The sequence below is a fragment of the Colletes latitarsis genome, chromosome 14 (genome assembly GCF_051014445.1).
Source record: "Colletes latitarsis isolate SP2378_abdomen chromosome 14, iyColLati1, whole genome shotgun sequence".
NCBI classification, from domain to species: Eukaryota; Metazoa; Arthropoda; class Insecta; order Hymenoptera; family Colletidae; genus Colletes; species Colletes latitarsis.
Window position 1 is genome coordinate 26770659 of NC_135147.1, and position 15120 is coordinate 26785778.

Below are 15120 nucleotides of genomic sequence, written 5' to 3' on the forward strand. Positions count from 1 at the left end.
GATTCCATCCGCGGCGACCCTCTTCAGAATGGTGCCAAACGGAAGGGGACGAGCGACAGCACCGAGGAAAACAGAGCGATCCTAGAACGAGTCTCGGGCCGACGTTCGGCGGCAAACATTACTATCAATTTCCAGCGGACGGTTACGAGCGGCGACGCGTCGTCGGGACGCTGCTGTCCCGCAGACGTCGACGCGCAAGCTCCGAGGCCCCGTCGATCGATAAGCTTTCGGGGTAACTGGCGTCCGTGGTCGGACGGTGCGCGCACTGCACGGCGACGTCGACGACAACGACGACGACGACGACGACGACGGCGACGACCACCGCGGCTGGCCGGAGAGTATCCTTAATGTCAGACGCGAGCCTCATCTCGGCCTCAGTTTTGTTTACCGTGTCCTCGCGTAAACAGCGGAGCGCCGCACGAGACGACGACAGCCATGAGGCTTCGTTACCTGTACGCCGTCGTCATCCTGATCCTGATCGAGGCACCCGACCGCGGTGACGGCATATCGTACAAAACGTAAGTCCTCGATTACGTTGCAGCCGATTAATCCGCGTTTCGTTGAACCCTTTTGTACGCGTCGCGAGGAATAAATTGTACGCCACACGGTTGGCCTCGTAATCGGGTTTATTTACTGGTTCAGGTGGCACGAGTGTTATCGACATGCGCCAACCCTTATCGGGCGATGAAAACGTGGGCGAGCCGCGGTGTAACATGTTCCGCGTGCGTGACTCGTGTCGTTTTTTTTCTTTCTCTTAGCTTTTAAATAGTCTCATCTCGCGGATAGTCTTTTGGAATTGTTCAGGAGAAGCGTAAGAACAAAGGGAGGGTCGTACGTTTCGATAGCTTAGGGGCATCTTGCGTGTAGCGGAGTCGAGCAGGTGATCCAATAATTATTTCCAGGGGTATAGATTGATATTGACTCGGGACAATGTGGTTCGGGGGTATCGGGAATAATATAAAATTTAAACGTAACGAAGTATTGGGGGAAGAAAGTATTATAGTATGTTAATTTTAGATGATTTTAGTTTAAAGTTTTAAACGTTGAAGGTTTATTCTATTAAAGTATTTCAATATGTAATAGCTAGTCACCATATTGTGAAATTAATTACAGTAATAACAACGATATCCCTGGAGGGCATAATATAATCAATAATAATACATCTTTCTTGCACTAGGACAATATTTACTTTCGTGGCCAGTTTGTTTCCATTAAAAAAAAAATCTACTATTTCGATTCTCGTGTAATACAACCGCGAGGGTATGTCATGTTGTGTATACATCAGTTGGCAAGTGCTCTGGCACGTTTCGAGCACGTTTACGAATTCCCACGACCCGACTTCTTCCCCCTCCGAAGTTTCATGCAACTTGTTTCACGTGCAGGGCGAAAACATGGGCAAACAAATTGGGTTTCGAGCTGTCGCAGCTAGGCAAGTATGTGACCAACGTGGAGAAGTTTCAAGAAAGGTACAAGCAAGCGGGGGTGACGATACGTGATGGTAACGCCTTGGTCCATGAGATCGCGAAGGACATTAAAGCCATGATGGAGTCCAAGATATCAGCTATCAAGGTATCCACAAACATAAAAGAATTGAAACTCTCTGATACTAACGAGGAACATCCACAAAGACAACCTTCCTAATGTTTGCGATATTTTACAGGCATCTAAAGCGATCAACAATAAGTGATACTATTAGACAATAAACATTTTTAAACGAATAGGGTTATTTTAGTATCTAAAAGAAACAAATGCTTATCTCTTGCCTATGGCTGCTCTAGAAATCCGCAAAGTTCCATCAAAATCGTGAGGGGACACTTCGCGGATGTCCCTTGTTAGATCATTAGTGTTTATGATCGTGCGACTAACGGCCCTCTTGGTTCTCGTCGATATAAATATACGCAAAATGAAAATTTCATATTCCTTCTCGCGCTTCTGATCCTCAACACCGCCACTCACGATTGATCCAAACTTACCGCTGTTCCGTCTCCCAGAGAATCATGGACATCGCGGAGACGTCAGCCTTATCCGCTCCGGACGTCACACCCCCGGAATCGTTCACCTTCATCGACGCGAAGAATATCACCATCGATCTGAAATACAGTTCTCACTTCGGTGGCCCGGTAAATCTGAACACGTCGGCCGTCCACGTGCCGACGAACGTCTACGAAAGAGCTGCGCCCGTGATCAGAGCGATCAAGTGGTCCGCGGAGCTGGACAAGACCTTTATCAACAACTACGAGCAGGATCCATCCCTGTCCTGGCAGTATTTCGGCAGCGCGACGGGATTTATGAGACAGTACCCAGCGATGAACTTGTACCTGGAGCCGGTGGACCTGTTCGACTGCAGAACCAGAAGTTGGTACATCGAGGCGGCCACCAGCCCCAAGGATATCCTAATTCTCATCGACACGTCAGGCAGCATGACCGGTATACGCAGAGAAATCGCCAGGCACGTGGTCAACAACATCCTGGATACTCTTGGGAACAACGATTTCGTGAACATCATCACGTTCTCCAATATCACGAAGGAGGTAACTTGCTAGGAGCGATCGATTGGGATTAGGTTGGCTGAGACTGCGATCGTATCGACCACTTCGTTAATTCCTAATGCTCTGGCGAACCAACCGAATGGCGAAACAGAAATTACTTTTTAGTTTGTTAGCAAATGTGCGTTCCAGGTGGTGCCGTGCTTCAACGACACCCTGGTCCAAGCGAACTTGGCGAACATCAGGGAGCTGAAGAGAGCTATCTCGAATCTGGAAACGGAGAAGATAGCGAATTTCTCGATGGCCTTGACCACGGCCTTCGTCCTGCTCCAGAACTATCGAATCGACAAGAAGGGATCCAAGTGCAACCAGGCGATCATGCTGATAACGGACGGCGTGCCGTACAACTACAAGGACATCTTCGAGACTTACAACTGGAGGGATAATCGCAACGAGCCGTTCAAAGCCGACATGCCAGTTAGGATATTCACTTATCTGATTGGCAGAGAAGTGGCGGACGTCAGAGAGGTTCAATGGATGGCATGCGCCAACAGGGGCTACTTCGTACACCTTTGCACTTTGGCTGAAGTTAGAGAACAGGTAAACGGGATCCAACATTGTTTTGAAATTGTCACTAGAGACGTACGAAGACATCCCTAACATGTTATTTTGATGAACTAATAGAGCAAGTGCTATTTACAGGTACTTAAATACGTCCCCGTGATGGCTAGACCGTTGGTGCTCGGTCGTACGGATCATCCAACGATCTGGACACCGGTCTACGCCGACATCACGGACCCAAAGATGACCGACTGGCGTTGGGAGCAACGGGAAAGCGAAGAACAGAAGGAGAGGTTCCTCAGGCTTCATAGAAGAAAGAAGCTGTTCAACGCGGGGGAGTACGATCGCAGGTTCGTGAAGAAGCAGAAGAAAGTGCACGAACAGAGCGACGATTTGCAAGAGTTCAAGCTGATGACCTCGGTTAGCATGCCGGTGTTTGACCGACGCAATAACGCGGTAAGATTTTCCTTTCTGGCGTAATCGAACCAAACACTCTAATTCTATAGAAACGCTATATGTATAGGGGTGTCCGACACGAGGAGTTTCTGTGACCGTTCTCGCTTCCTTGACACTTTAATGGTACCCGGCGATTTTCATGAAATTTTCGAACCCAATGAAAACTTCCTAATCGTGTTTCGAACCCGGAAACTTTTAAATTCGAAATTTTACAAATGTTCAAATATTAGCTTCCATGCGTTCAATCGAGGAAACAATTTTCATCGTTTCTTCGTACATTCGATATCGACAGAGACGTTTAAGGTATTCATGACGAATGAAACACTAGATCATAAGCACCCTTAACAATAGGTAATCGCGAGTCCACAAATGCCATTCAATAGTGTTAAATTGTAAATTAGAGGGTTTCATAGTTATTCTCAATCTAAATCAATCAGTAATTGGTCTCACGGCGTGTTGGTTTCTAGCCATGTCGGTTTACAAATTTCCCTTAAATCGTGATGGTCCCAGTCGAATTAGACGTCTGGTCGCGTCGCAAATTAACGTATGACAGAAAGATTGTACCGAATCGCGGCCCATATATTTAATTAACGTGGAATAACTTTCTTCCTCTTTTTGGGGAGTAAATGGCCCCATTGTGAATCGCGAGCAGACGTTAGACAAACTACCCCCCCCCAAGCCCCTTTACGTGAACGGAGTTTCCCCTGGTTTTAAGTTCCTGTTTGTCCACAGAACATCACAAGGCAGGTGCTGGTGAACGAGGCGTACTGGGTGACAGAGACAAGAGAGGTTGGCAGCAAAAAAAAACAAAAAACACAAGCAACGTTGTTTCAATGCATAGAGCCCTGTACCCTTTCGCCTTTTGTATACGCGCGCGGCTCGCTCCCACGTGTCTGGGTTTCCGGTTAGGGGAGGATCGACAGGTGTTGGAGAACGGATGATTACTTTATTCCGACCGTTTGGAAAAAATATCGATGCCGATTTATAAGTCTAATACCTATCTTCTGGAACATTTTTCTGAAACGTAGCCTGGAAAATTATTGGTAATTCGAACGTTCTCAATTTACTTTGGATTACTTTTATTGAGACTTATAAGCCTGCATCGACGTTTCACATTGATCATCAACCCCCTATCGTGTCGTTTTCGTTGCAAGCTGATTTCGCATCATTTTTCTTTTGTGGATCATTCTACAAGATTGGTACACTCGTAATCACGTTGAATGCGATTTTTAAATGCACTTCAAATGCATAAAACAGTCACGAAACTAACATGCATTGTGTTTTATTTTGTATCTTTTTTTTTTGCAGTCTCACATGTGTACAAAAAATGGACCGTAATACAATGTGCCACGAAACGAAGGAATAATGTTTACCGTGTCTAGAAGCGAGCATGAAGGGGTTAATCTTTTTTGTTGCAACATCGAAGAGAAGAAATTTCGAAACGTTAAAGACGAATTCTCGCGCGATATGGAAATCCCAGAGGCGAGAACGACGCCGCGCGACGAACTTTCGTTCCATTTAGGTCCACGTTCGTCTCTCTGGTATCTTACTTTGGTCTAACGCTAGTACTGGACTTAGTTTAATCATTAGGTAGGTTTAGGTACTTTAGTCTACCCTGTGCCCTGTTCGAGACGAGTAGAAACACGGATTATCCTGCCCGCCTGTTGGATTGCGAACGGCGATACCTCCTCTTAATATTATTATTATTATTATCATTATTATCATTATTATTATCATTATCATTGACTCGTAGAAGAACTCTGGTTCTGCAGTGACTACATACGTACATATATATACATGCTCTGAATATAAGAGAGAATATCCTGTTGGGTATAAAGAATGTACTGAGCACACGCGTGCACACGGTACGACTTGACAAGTTTATTGAGTGCTAGATTTCGTTAGACGAGTAAATAAGTAGAGTTCGGTCCAACGCCGTTCCGACGACCGTTCCACTTTCTGCGAATCCACCGTATAAGATGTTACTCGATTGGCTTTGTCTCGAAACGTTTCTGTGATCCTTGAAGATCGGTACTATGGTCGATACTATCTATAATCTAACGATTCGATAAAGGAAATGACGACCAAATTCGCTGAGAGGGAACAGACGATCGGCAGAACGATAAACGGCGCGACCAATTGTGATTTGATTATTAACACTTAGGATAGCCTGCGTCAGATATTGTTCTTATTGTGTATCGTTATTATCATTATTATTATTATTATTGAGAACGTAGTTGAGCTAGTTTTATACGTCCAACCGTATAAAAAAAAACACGTTATGATTATTATTATTATTATTATTGTTATCGTTTCTTTAGTAACTATCGTTATTTTTAATACTAGAACAGTGTGTCTTTAGACGAATTCATTGTGATAGCGTTTATTGGAGAAGGTAGATACGCTTATGGTTATGCGACTTGGGATGATGATGATACGTAATTCATTTCAAAACACTCCGATCGCTTTACCGATAGAATTTCGTTAAAACGCGACGATGATTCTTTGCGCAGACACGGATCGCCGACCTCCTCGGCGTTGCTGGCACGGACGTTCCGATCGAAGAGATACAGAAGCTCATGATGCCCCATCGGGTGAGACGATCATCTTCTATACGTTGTAGTTTATTAAAACACGAGATTAGGCACACCGTTGATTACTTAATTTACCTTTTTTCTTCCTGAGAACAGCTCGGCGTTAACGGATACGCATTCATCGTGACCAACAACGGTTTCATCCTGATTCATCCCGACCTCCGGCCAGTGGTAAAGATCCTTTCGATTGCTTCTACACAATTGTCATAATTTAACGAATACTTTCCCAATCGTCACAACACGATGTAATTATAGTTTCAGGGTATCCTGAAGCCCGCGTACAACAGCGTCGATATGGCGGAGGTTGAGCTGATGGATCAGGACAGGGGACCAAGGGAGTTCGACGAAGGAATCATTATGGTGGGTTACGTAAAAAAATTCAATGTCCTTCCCTGCTTCGCGAAAGTGTTATTACTTTCAATAAAAACTGATCCTCTTGTAGTTCCGTAATGACGTGGTCAATCAGACGACCGGTAGCGTGACGCTTCACACGAAGTACCATTACGATGACATGGTGAGTTGTTTCATAATTGTCCGCAGAAAATGAAGCGAAACTCCAATTTTAAAAAAATTACATTGACCCACTTTTTCTGAATCTTGAAAGAAACGCGTGGGCAGAGTGAAGAGGAAGTACGATTACACTGGTATACCAAACACACCGTTCACGGTGGTGGTCAGTCTGCCGGAACATGATCACACCGGAAGTCATCGCGTGCTCGCAACCGAGGAAATACACCGTGCGCACGTTAGTGGTACGTGCCCCAATGATATTAACAATGACGAAAGCAACGAAACAAACTCTACTGTCGCCTGAATCTTACTTAATTAGTCTACAATAGAGACAAATTTTTATCTACAATTTCTAACACGCTAACCAGATCGTCTGTCGCAGGCAAGAACGTGTCGGATTATTTCACTGGTACGAACTGGCGGGTGCATCCCGATTGGTTGTATTGCAAGTAAGTGCCCTTAACTTTGGTTAATTTTAAACAATTGGCCGCGTTGACCTAAATTCGAACTCCCGGATTTACGTCAAACAACGATGAAAGGCGATAGACGCCCAGTGACAGTGAAATTGCTTTTATACTCCACACTTGGACCGACAGTGTACGTCCACTGTGTCTAGTATCCGAGTTGTTCCCTCCTCCCTCCCACATCATCAATCATATTGACTACTACAGAGTATTCGCGGGCTCTAATGGGTGAAGTTGTTGAAAGAGATTTCTTGTTGTGGACTACAGTAGCGGACAAAAGTTTGAGACGCGTGCATTGTTGATCGTCATAATAATATTTGCGGTAAACGCAAGCTGTTTATCGTGGACTAAAAATTAGGTACCATTACAGATACCATTACGAGGACGAGCGTACATTCAATTCCTCGGAGGCGCAGCTCTTGCATTTTTTGGAGCGTACTCGCCAGCCGCGCTGGAAATGGAACGACATGAAACAACCGTCCCAGCCGCCAGAATACTCGGCCACGAGTTCCGGTAACGACACTCACCGTAAATCAAAGTGTAGGTATAATTCTCAATGAAAGCAATTCTGACGCATCAATTGCTATCGAGCGACCACCGACTAACTCTCTGCCCCAACAGCCACGCCGTACAAAGCCGACAAAGACTCCTACTACTGCGACAGGGAACTCCTGCAGAGTCTGGTGTTCGACGCAAAGGTAACCGAGTGGTTTGCAAACCTCAGCACTACGCGCGAAGAAAAAGGGTGAGCATCCTACGAGACAAGAAATAGTTAAGGCACCTTTGTTCTCCTTTACGATGTACGAAGTTTTTTTCGAGGGAAAGAAATAATCTCAATGAAAATTGTTATTAATTGTACAGAGTTTATCGCGTGTCGTTCCCTCTGTACGTTCTTTCCGTTTTCTGCACAATTTTTCTCTGGTTTCCGTTCATTTACTCTTTCTACGGTGAGGATAACGAAACGCACCCGTTCCTTTTTACTAATACTGACCACTTTGACGCCATGCAGACCTTTAGCTAGGCTGATGAATCTGCTGCCCAGGTAACGTCCATCACAACGCACCTTACGTTTTTCTTTTTAGAGACTAACGATTATCACTCGATCGTTCGTTTTTTTCGTTGCTTATTTCGTCTGTATTCGCTTTCCTCCCGCCGTTCTCTTTTCAATTTTTCTATGCGTTCTCCTTATTATCGAGACCTTCGTTTTACCCCCTTTAAAGTTGTACAATCTCGTAAAATTTCTGGATATTTTTATTTCCATTCCGTCTTCACCAGTGATTTGCACTTTTCTACTCCTTTGTTGTTCCTTCTGCGATTCTTAATCGGCGCGAAGCGTTAGATCACGAATCGTCCAATGAACCGGAGGTCGTCTCTCGGAACTGGGACCTCGAAGAGGAACGACGATGACCCCGACAGCAGGAGGATCAATTGATTCCGACCAGTATCATACAGTAGTCACGATGTATTTACAAACTCGTTCGCAACGCTTTAATCTTTCAGTTTCTTGAATCAGACATGGCCAGAATGGTGTTCGATTTTTACGTTTAAACGTGTTATCTAGAGAATTTTGCCATCTCTGTCCAAGAAACAATTTTCTCGATCGAAATGCGATTATCCTGATAATTTTTATTCGGTAAAGTTGTTCGAGCGTCGCAATCGAGTTGTCGGAGCTCGGCAGTATCGCAATAGCGCAGTATATTAGAGGAGGAATGCTCGAAGTTCTATTTTGAGGAAGAATTACGTCGACCAGATAGTCTAACGCTTCCCTTCTTGTAGGAAAGAGTTCCAACAACGTTTCGGCGTGACGCTCGCGTTCATGGCGACCCACAGCGGCCTGACAAGATGGCAGGACTTCCTACTGGACGAGGAAAGCATCGTTCCCGAAGACCACTTCAGCAAAATGTACCCGAGAGCAATCGACGAAGTCTGGTACAAACGTGCCGTGGAACAGCACTACATCGATCCGGACAGCTTCGTTTTTTCCGTACCACTAGATGAGGAGGGTGCCGACAACACCACCCTCGTCACCGCCAGTCGCGCTATTTTTACCGGTGAAATTTTCTGTTGTAACGGTTTTAACATCATTCTTTCTCGCGGCTTATCAGATCACGATTCGATAACAGAAGTTGAACGTTTATCCTTCAGAACCTCAGAAAGGAAACGCGCCAGCAGCGGTGGTAGGTTTCCAGTTTCAGCACACCGCCCTTCAAGGTCTCTTCCAGAACATCACGTTCAGCTGCGAGGGTCAAACAAATTGCTACACGCATTGTGGCGAGGGCAACTGGACCTGCTACTTGATAGACAACAACGGATATGTGATCGCGGCGGAGGATGAGTCCGACGCAGGGAAATTCTTCGGTGAAATCAGAGGGCCGATCATGACCAGTCTCGTGAAGGAAGGAGTATTCGAGAAAATTAGAATATTTGATTACCAAGCAGTCTGCTTCAAGAGAACGCATACCACTAACGATGGAAACATATTGATGACGGTGGGGTTTCTTTTAAAGTAGAATTAAACTAGTTTTTTTAATGTCAATCGTATTCTGTTCATAATTCGTTGCCTCCAGCCGTGGAAGACCGCCCAGAAGTTGATCTCGTGGTTCGTCGGGAAAGTGGCCTGGGCTTGGGCCAAAGCTGGAATTTGGGACTCGGAGTACGTACAGACGTTCGCTTATCCCAACGAGGACGAGACTATGCACGAAGACTATCAAGAAAGCGAGGAGAAACCGACGGTGGACGCGAAGGACGAAAAATTGTTTGACCAAAAGGTTCTGATCAACCGAACAAGACCAGAAGCTTGCGATCAGGAGGTAAACCGGGTGTTCATTACTAAAAGAATTATTTTATTTATTTCCCCTTAGACTGACAATAGCGTTCATTTTTCTTAATTTTCCCGCCAACGGTTCGTTTTGCCCTTCGCTTAGCGATTGCGTCATCTTTTATGTTGTTTCCCAAAATCCATCATGGCGGTCGAGTCAGTGCTCGAGATACGCAGGTAGCCGGATACTCGGGTTTAACGTTCAAAAAACCGACGAATTCAGGCAGAATCTAATACCTGACCCAAACTGAACTGTTTCGCGACCTTTCGGCATAATTTATCCCGATTTACCGATTTCTTAATGGCCAGAGTCCGTCGTCGTTCGCGCGGTTAAACAGTCGGCACGGCGTATTCGGTTCAACTTTCTTTTTTGTATTTTTGTGAGTGTGATGTGTTTACTAAACCGAGTCCGATGTTTCGAGATTATTTTCTGGATGATCTACGAAAGGTATATACTAAATCATCATATAACAGTTGCTGTACCAAGTTTCATCGTCGTGTGATTAATTGCTCCTGAGGTATGAATAAACAGTTGTTCACTACTACTAACTTAGTTCACGGAGAAACGATGAACCTTAATTACTATGTTCATGCAAGTATTAGGCTTAAGACATTCAGTGTTCATAGAATATGTTACGAAGTTGAAGCACCGGTCGTCAGTGATTACCATTCAGCATGTTAATAATGGACACAGCTCGAGAAGAAGGTCTAATGAGGGCATACATTTCCAAGAACCTTACTCATAATCCTTACCACATGTTAAGATCCACCCTGTATATTAAACTCTTTTTTTTCTCAGGTGTACCTGTACCTCAGGAACGTGACCTTCCAGTCATTCGACATTGAAACAGATGTAAACGAAGACTGTCTAAGGCCATACATTGTACAACCAGTGAACTTCAGTAATATGCTTCTATTAGTGGTGAACACAGACTGTACCGAGACTGTGTCACCCCCATTGAGCATCTACCCGGAAGAAGTGATGTACGAGAACAACTCCTTGGTCTGCCAGAAAGCGCTCAACCCCCTAGAAAGAAAGACACCTCAGTCCTGCATTCGCAGTGACCCGAAAGAAAGCGAGATCAAAGATCTCTGTGGCTTGGCTTCGAACGTGGAGTCGAATATCTACCTCCTTCTTTTGTTATCTGCCGTCTGTGTCTTTGTCAGACGGATCGTCTTCGGTCAGGATTAATTTTCCGTGAATCGACTCGCGACTCGAGGATTTTCGACTCTACTGGGCTGGATTAACGACGAAAGCGTTTTCTCGCGTCGGTTCGTCGCGATGTCCGGTATAGATGTTATTAGGGTGCTCTCGAGAGATTCGTAAATGCGTATTACCTTTTGCCAACGTCATTAAGCTATTAACGAGACAAAGTACAATTGGAGGCGATTCGTTACGAAGTATTCGATGTTTTCTTTTTGATAGTTACTACGATTTCAAGATGTTCTAGTATTTAGAGCGACGCTGTAATAGGGAGGCGTAACAAAGGTCCTGGTGCTGTCCCCTCTATTAGCGCGTGTTTTAGCGCAGGCAGGGTCTGCATCCCGAAAGTCTTGCTCGTCAATCTCGAGGATTATCACTGGTCAATGGCAAATAAGTATCCTTTGACTGAGTAATCGATCCTAGTTCTTATTACGACCCTGAATTACGCAATTGAAAGTTAAAGTATTGGCTCTAGTTTCCCTGACACACGGGAACTAAAAATGAAAATTTTGTGCTATCTTAAAAATAGCATTTGCCGATTGCATTTATGTTGTATATTCGAGCTTAAATATAAATATAAAATATATAGAAGCTTAATCATAAAGAATACAAATTATAATTAAAAATTTGTTGACCAGTGTTATAGAGCGTCACGGGATGAAGGTTCAACTAGCTGCAGTGTTTCCTTGCGAGATGTTCGTTGCCGTTTGTGTGCTAGGAATCGAGCTCCTCTTATCTCAGATTTGGTTCGAAGAGGAGAATAAACGCGATCTTTATCGCGCAAAAGACAAATCATCCGGTAATAAAAATTAAAACTTTTATTTTCACAAAAATATTATCCACTGATTGGCGAAATTTCCCCGATGAAAATTAGTCTTATTCTCAATAATATTTAAAAGCGAGGGTGATGCTATAACTATGCAACGCACTGTATGTACCAGTTTTAAGGTCTGTCGAATGAACATGTTTCGAGGAATTACTGTATATTACGTAGAATTCTTGATAAAGTCCGATGTCTGACGATGTCCATGAATTCGCGGCTTCTATAGTTGTCCGTTCCAGGATTTAAGCGGACAACCATGACTCAGTGCCGAAATATTTAGTCCTAAAAAAAACAACCTTACTGCCCAAAATGCAATGCGACGTCAACTCTGTATGCGTCCCTGCTCTTTTCCTTGCTTTAATCCTTGAGGGGCTCTTCCGGTTTAGATCTTTTCTGTTATTTTTTAAGAAAAAAAAAGGTAAACTATTTTTTATTGGGATTTCGCACATATATTTATTGATGTTTTCAGTATACACAGTATTTTTACAAGTAAATATAATGAAAATTGTACGAACAACAGATCATCAGAGTTCCTTTAAAAAAGTGTCCCTATGACTGACATAATTCCAGTAATAATATCCATAATTTGCTAATCTATAAAAAGTCCCTGGTTTTCATTCGCTATGAATGCAAGCAGAAAGATAAATGTTCGATATTTGGACTAACGCCACGTTGATTCTTGACCTGCCGTACGGTACGCTTTGCATTTATAAGCGATGACGTAGTTACTCGCTACAAAAGTCGCGGGCAAACCAATTTGCGTAGGAGGAAAATTTCAGTCGACCAGAATGCATATTTCGCGTTTAAGATCTTAAACTTCAGTTTGCGACACAAACGAGGAAGTCAATTCGCGCTAGAACGCTTGTAGGTGGAATGCACCTACGTTTCATGGGATAATCGCTCGAACTACCGACGGGATGTTGAAATCGCCATTGCCGCGAGTTTGACTCGTTTATGCGGTCGGAGCAGGGGCGTATACCGCGTGTGCACGTTCTCGATTACTATGGAACACATTCACATTTTCGCGCTTTGTACATTAACCGATGTAAAACATATCGTTTGATATTTATAGAGATTAAAAATATTAATTTTGTATATTAATGTATTATACAAGAAGTTAAAGAATGGTGTGTGCCTTTGGACACGCGGTTAAAACCAAACGAAACAAAAGAATCTTGTTGTATGTTTTTCAAATAAACAACTGAACTCTCTACTTCGCTAACTCTCTGCTTCCTTGAGCGAGACGGGAAAAGGGGACTCTGTAAGGTCGATGGGCGCGGCGAGTTTCGTCTGAAAAACGAATGAATGTTACTTGTATTACACAGAGTTTATTACCAATTTGCTATGTACAATGGCTTGCCTATGTAAATGAAATCGTTTCTTATCAAAATGGCAAATGTTGAACGAACCGCTGTTATTTCAATTCATTCTCCATCTTTTGTATTATCTCCAGCAATAGCTTCTGCTGCATATCCCTACGAAGTCTGTCCTGTAGCTCTTCCAACATTGGTCCGCCTTTCATGAACTCTTTTAAATCGTGTAGCGTACCATTTGCTATTCTATGATCCGTAATACGATCCTGATTATAATTATACGTTCTAATCTTCTCATTTCTCGATCTCATTCCCATCTGCTTCTTGCGCAACGTGGCAATGAATGACGTTTGCTTAGAAACTTCCTGCTGGTACAGTATACTTCTCAACTTCAATAGCGCCCACTTTTTATTCTTTATTTGAGATCTATCTATCTGGCACGTGACGATCGTGCCGGTAGGTATATGGACCACTCTAACTGCAGAGCTTGTGGTATTTACATGCTGGCCGCCTGCTCCAGACGCCCTTTTCGCTTCTATTTTCAAATCTTTATCGTTCAAATTAATTTCTATGTCCTTAGGTTCTGGCAAAACCTGTACCACAGCCGTACTCGTATGCATTCGGCCGCTTTTTTCTGTCGTCGGTATTCTTTGTACCCTGTGTACGCCACTTTCGTATTTTAAGTTTTTAAAGGCTTTTTCGCTTGATATCACCATAGTGACATTCCTCAAACCACCTTGCTCGCTGTTATCTGATTCAATTATTTCGTAATCTAATCCTAAATAGTTCAGGTACCCCTCATACATAGTTAATAAATCTTTAACAAAGAACATAGCCTCCTGACCTCCTACACCCGGCACTATCTCAACAACAATATTTTCGTAACTTTCCTCCCCTAAATTTTCTACAATTGTATCCAATATCCTTTCGTCTATGTCTAGTAAGTGTTTTTCATACACAGATTTCTCTTCCATAGCGAGGCTCTTTAATTCTTTGTCATTGTCGACTGAAAATCAATTTATATCATTTAGTTATTACCAATAGGGATAAATATTTTACTTTGATGTACAAGTGTGCTACAAAGTAGTGTAACTCGTGACATAGATGCAAATGATTCTTCCGGTTACTTAGTTTCAAACCAATAACATTCTCTGTAATATGCAAATATACATTTAAAAAAACAAATGCCACTACTTTGTAGCTATGCTTGATAGTACGAGGAATGTTTGAAACTTACCAAGTTCTTCTAAATTCTTAAGATTCTCTGTTATCTTGAGCTTTTCGTTCAACAATTCTGTCACTGTTTGCAACTTAAGAATCTCCACAATGCTTTCGTTTTCCTGGTCGTTATTTTTATACGCGTTCGTAAGGTGATTCAAGTACCATTCAACGTTCGCGTTGGTCGGTGATAAATTCGTTTTCGAGCTAAACAATTTGCAAGGCACGAATGGAAACTCTCTATTGAGGTTAAGTAACAATGGTAACCAAGATTCGAATTTAACTTTATTCGTGACATTCCCATAATATCGGCAAGTATGAAACTTACATCGCCGTGTAAGAGACAACATACTTTTTACTGTGTGTCGCGTAAATTATGTGTCATAAAATCACGAGCATTTCTCAGAAAAAAACATCCCTCTGCATCGCAATATTTACAACTGAAGTGAGCAACATATGTGTCGTCTGCTAGCAGTATGGGAAACATTAGAAAACTATAAATCGTCAAAATACTCGTCCGAATACTTTACGAGAAATATATTCTTCGAATTAACTAAAAATATTTATCGTACGATGTCCAAATTCATTTTTATTCGAGGGAACGATATTTTCGGAAAAATCAACGTCGAATCGTTCTTTTGATGTTTCGGATTTGTTGTTTGATAACGACAGG

General features: G+C 43.1%; 2 protein-coding genes across 6 annotated transcripts; one reads left to right on the forward strand and one right to left on the reverse strand.

Annotated features, from left to right (window-relative positions):
- Positions 1–69: 69 nt before the first annotated feature.
- Stj (voltage-dependent calcium channel subunit straightjacket) lies at positions 70–13161 on the forward strand. 4 transcript variants are annotated; one of them, XM_076782550.1, is made up of 19 exons: positions 70–518; positions 1383–1569; positions 1992–2531; positions 2679–3086; positions 3189–3503; positions 4236–4292; positions 6017–6097; positions 6194–6268; positions 6353–6457; positions 6540–6611; positions 6702–6849; positions 6990–7056; positions 7442–7611; positions 7693–7816; positions 8081–8113; positions 8848–9122; positions 9217–9560; positions 9639–9881; positions 10689–13161. In XM_076782550.1, the coding sequence occupies exons 1-19, from the start codon at positions 436–438 to the stop codon at positions 11079–11081; spliced, it is 3720 nt and encodes a 1239-aa protein (XP_076638665.1). In that variant the 5' UTR covers positions 70–435; the 3' UTR covers positions 11082–13161. The 4 variants fall into 4 exon arrangements, with proteins under 4 accessions (XP_076638665.1, XP_076638667.1, XP_076638666.1 ...); XM_076782552.1 differs by lacking the exon at positions 4236–4292 and having other exon boundaries at positions 71–518; XM_076782551.1 differs by lacking the exon at positions 8081–8113 and having other exon boundaries at positions 72–518.
- Mrf1 (mitochondrial translation release factor 1) lies at positions 13067–14797 on the reverse strand. Of its 2 annotated transcripts, none has more exons than XM_076782558.1 (3): positions 14467–14797; positions 13326–14235; positions 13067–13206 (listed from the first exon to the last, which is right to left on the reverse strand). In XM_076782558.1, exons 1-2 carry the CDS (start codon positions 14795–14797, stop codon positions 13331–13333), a joined length of 1236 nt encoding a protein of 411 aa, XP_076638673.1. In that variant the 3' UTR covers positions 13067–13206; positions 13326–13330. The 2 variants fall into 2 exon arrangements, 1 of the variants encoding a protein (XP_076638673.1); XR_013081092.1 differs by having other exon boundaries at positions 13100–13206; positions 13277–14235.
- Positions 14798–15120: the final 323 nt, after the last annotated feature.

Bases quoted from the DNA above. Each gene is read 5' to 3' on its own strand.
- Stj (XM_076782550.1), top strand. From the start codon at position 436: ATGAGGCTTCGTTACCTGTACGCCGTCGTCATCCTGATCCTGATCGAG. The intron at 3,087-3,188 runs GTAAACGGGATC...TGCTATTTACAG, and splicing joins TGGCTGAAGTTAGAGAACAG to GTACTTAAATACGTCCCCGT. The intron at 7,057-7,441 runs GTAAGTGCCCTT...GTACCATTACAG, and splicing joins CCCGATTGGTTGTATTGCAA to ATACCATTACGAGGACGAGC.
- Mrf1 (XM_076782558.1), bottom strand. From the start codon at position 14,797: ATGTTGTCTCTTACACGGCGATGTAAGTTTCATACTTGCCGATATTAT. The intron at 14,236-14,466 runs GTAAGTTTCAAA...ATTGATTTTCAG, and splicing joins TAAGAATTTAGAAGAACTTG to TCGACAATGACAAAGAATTA.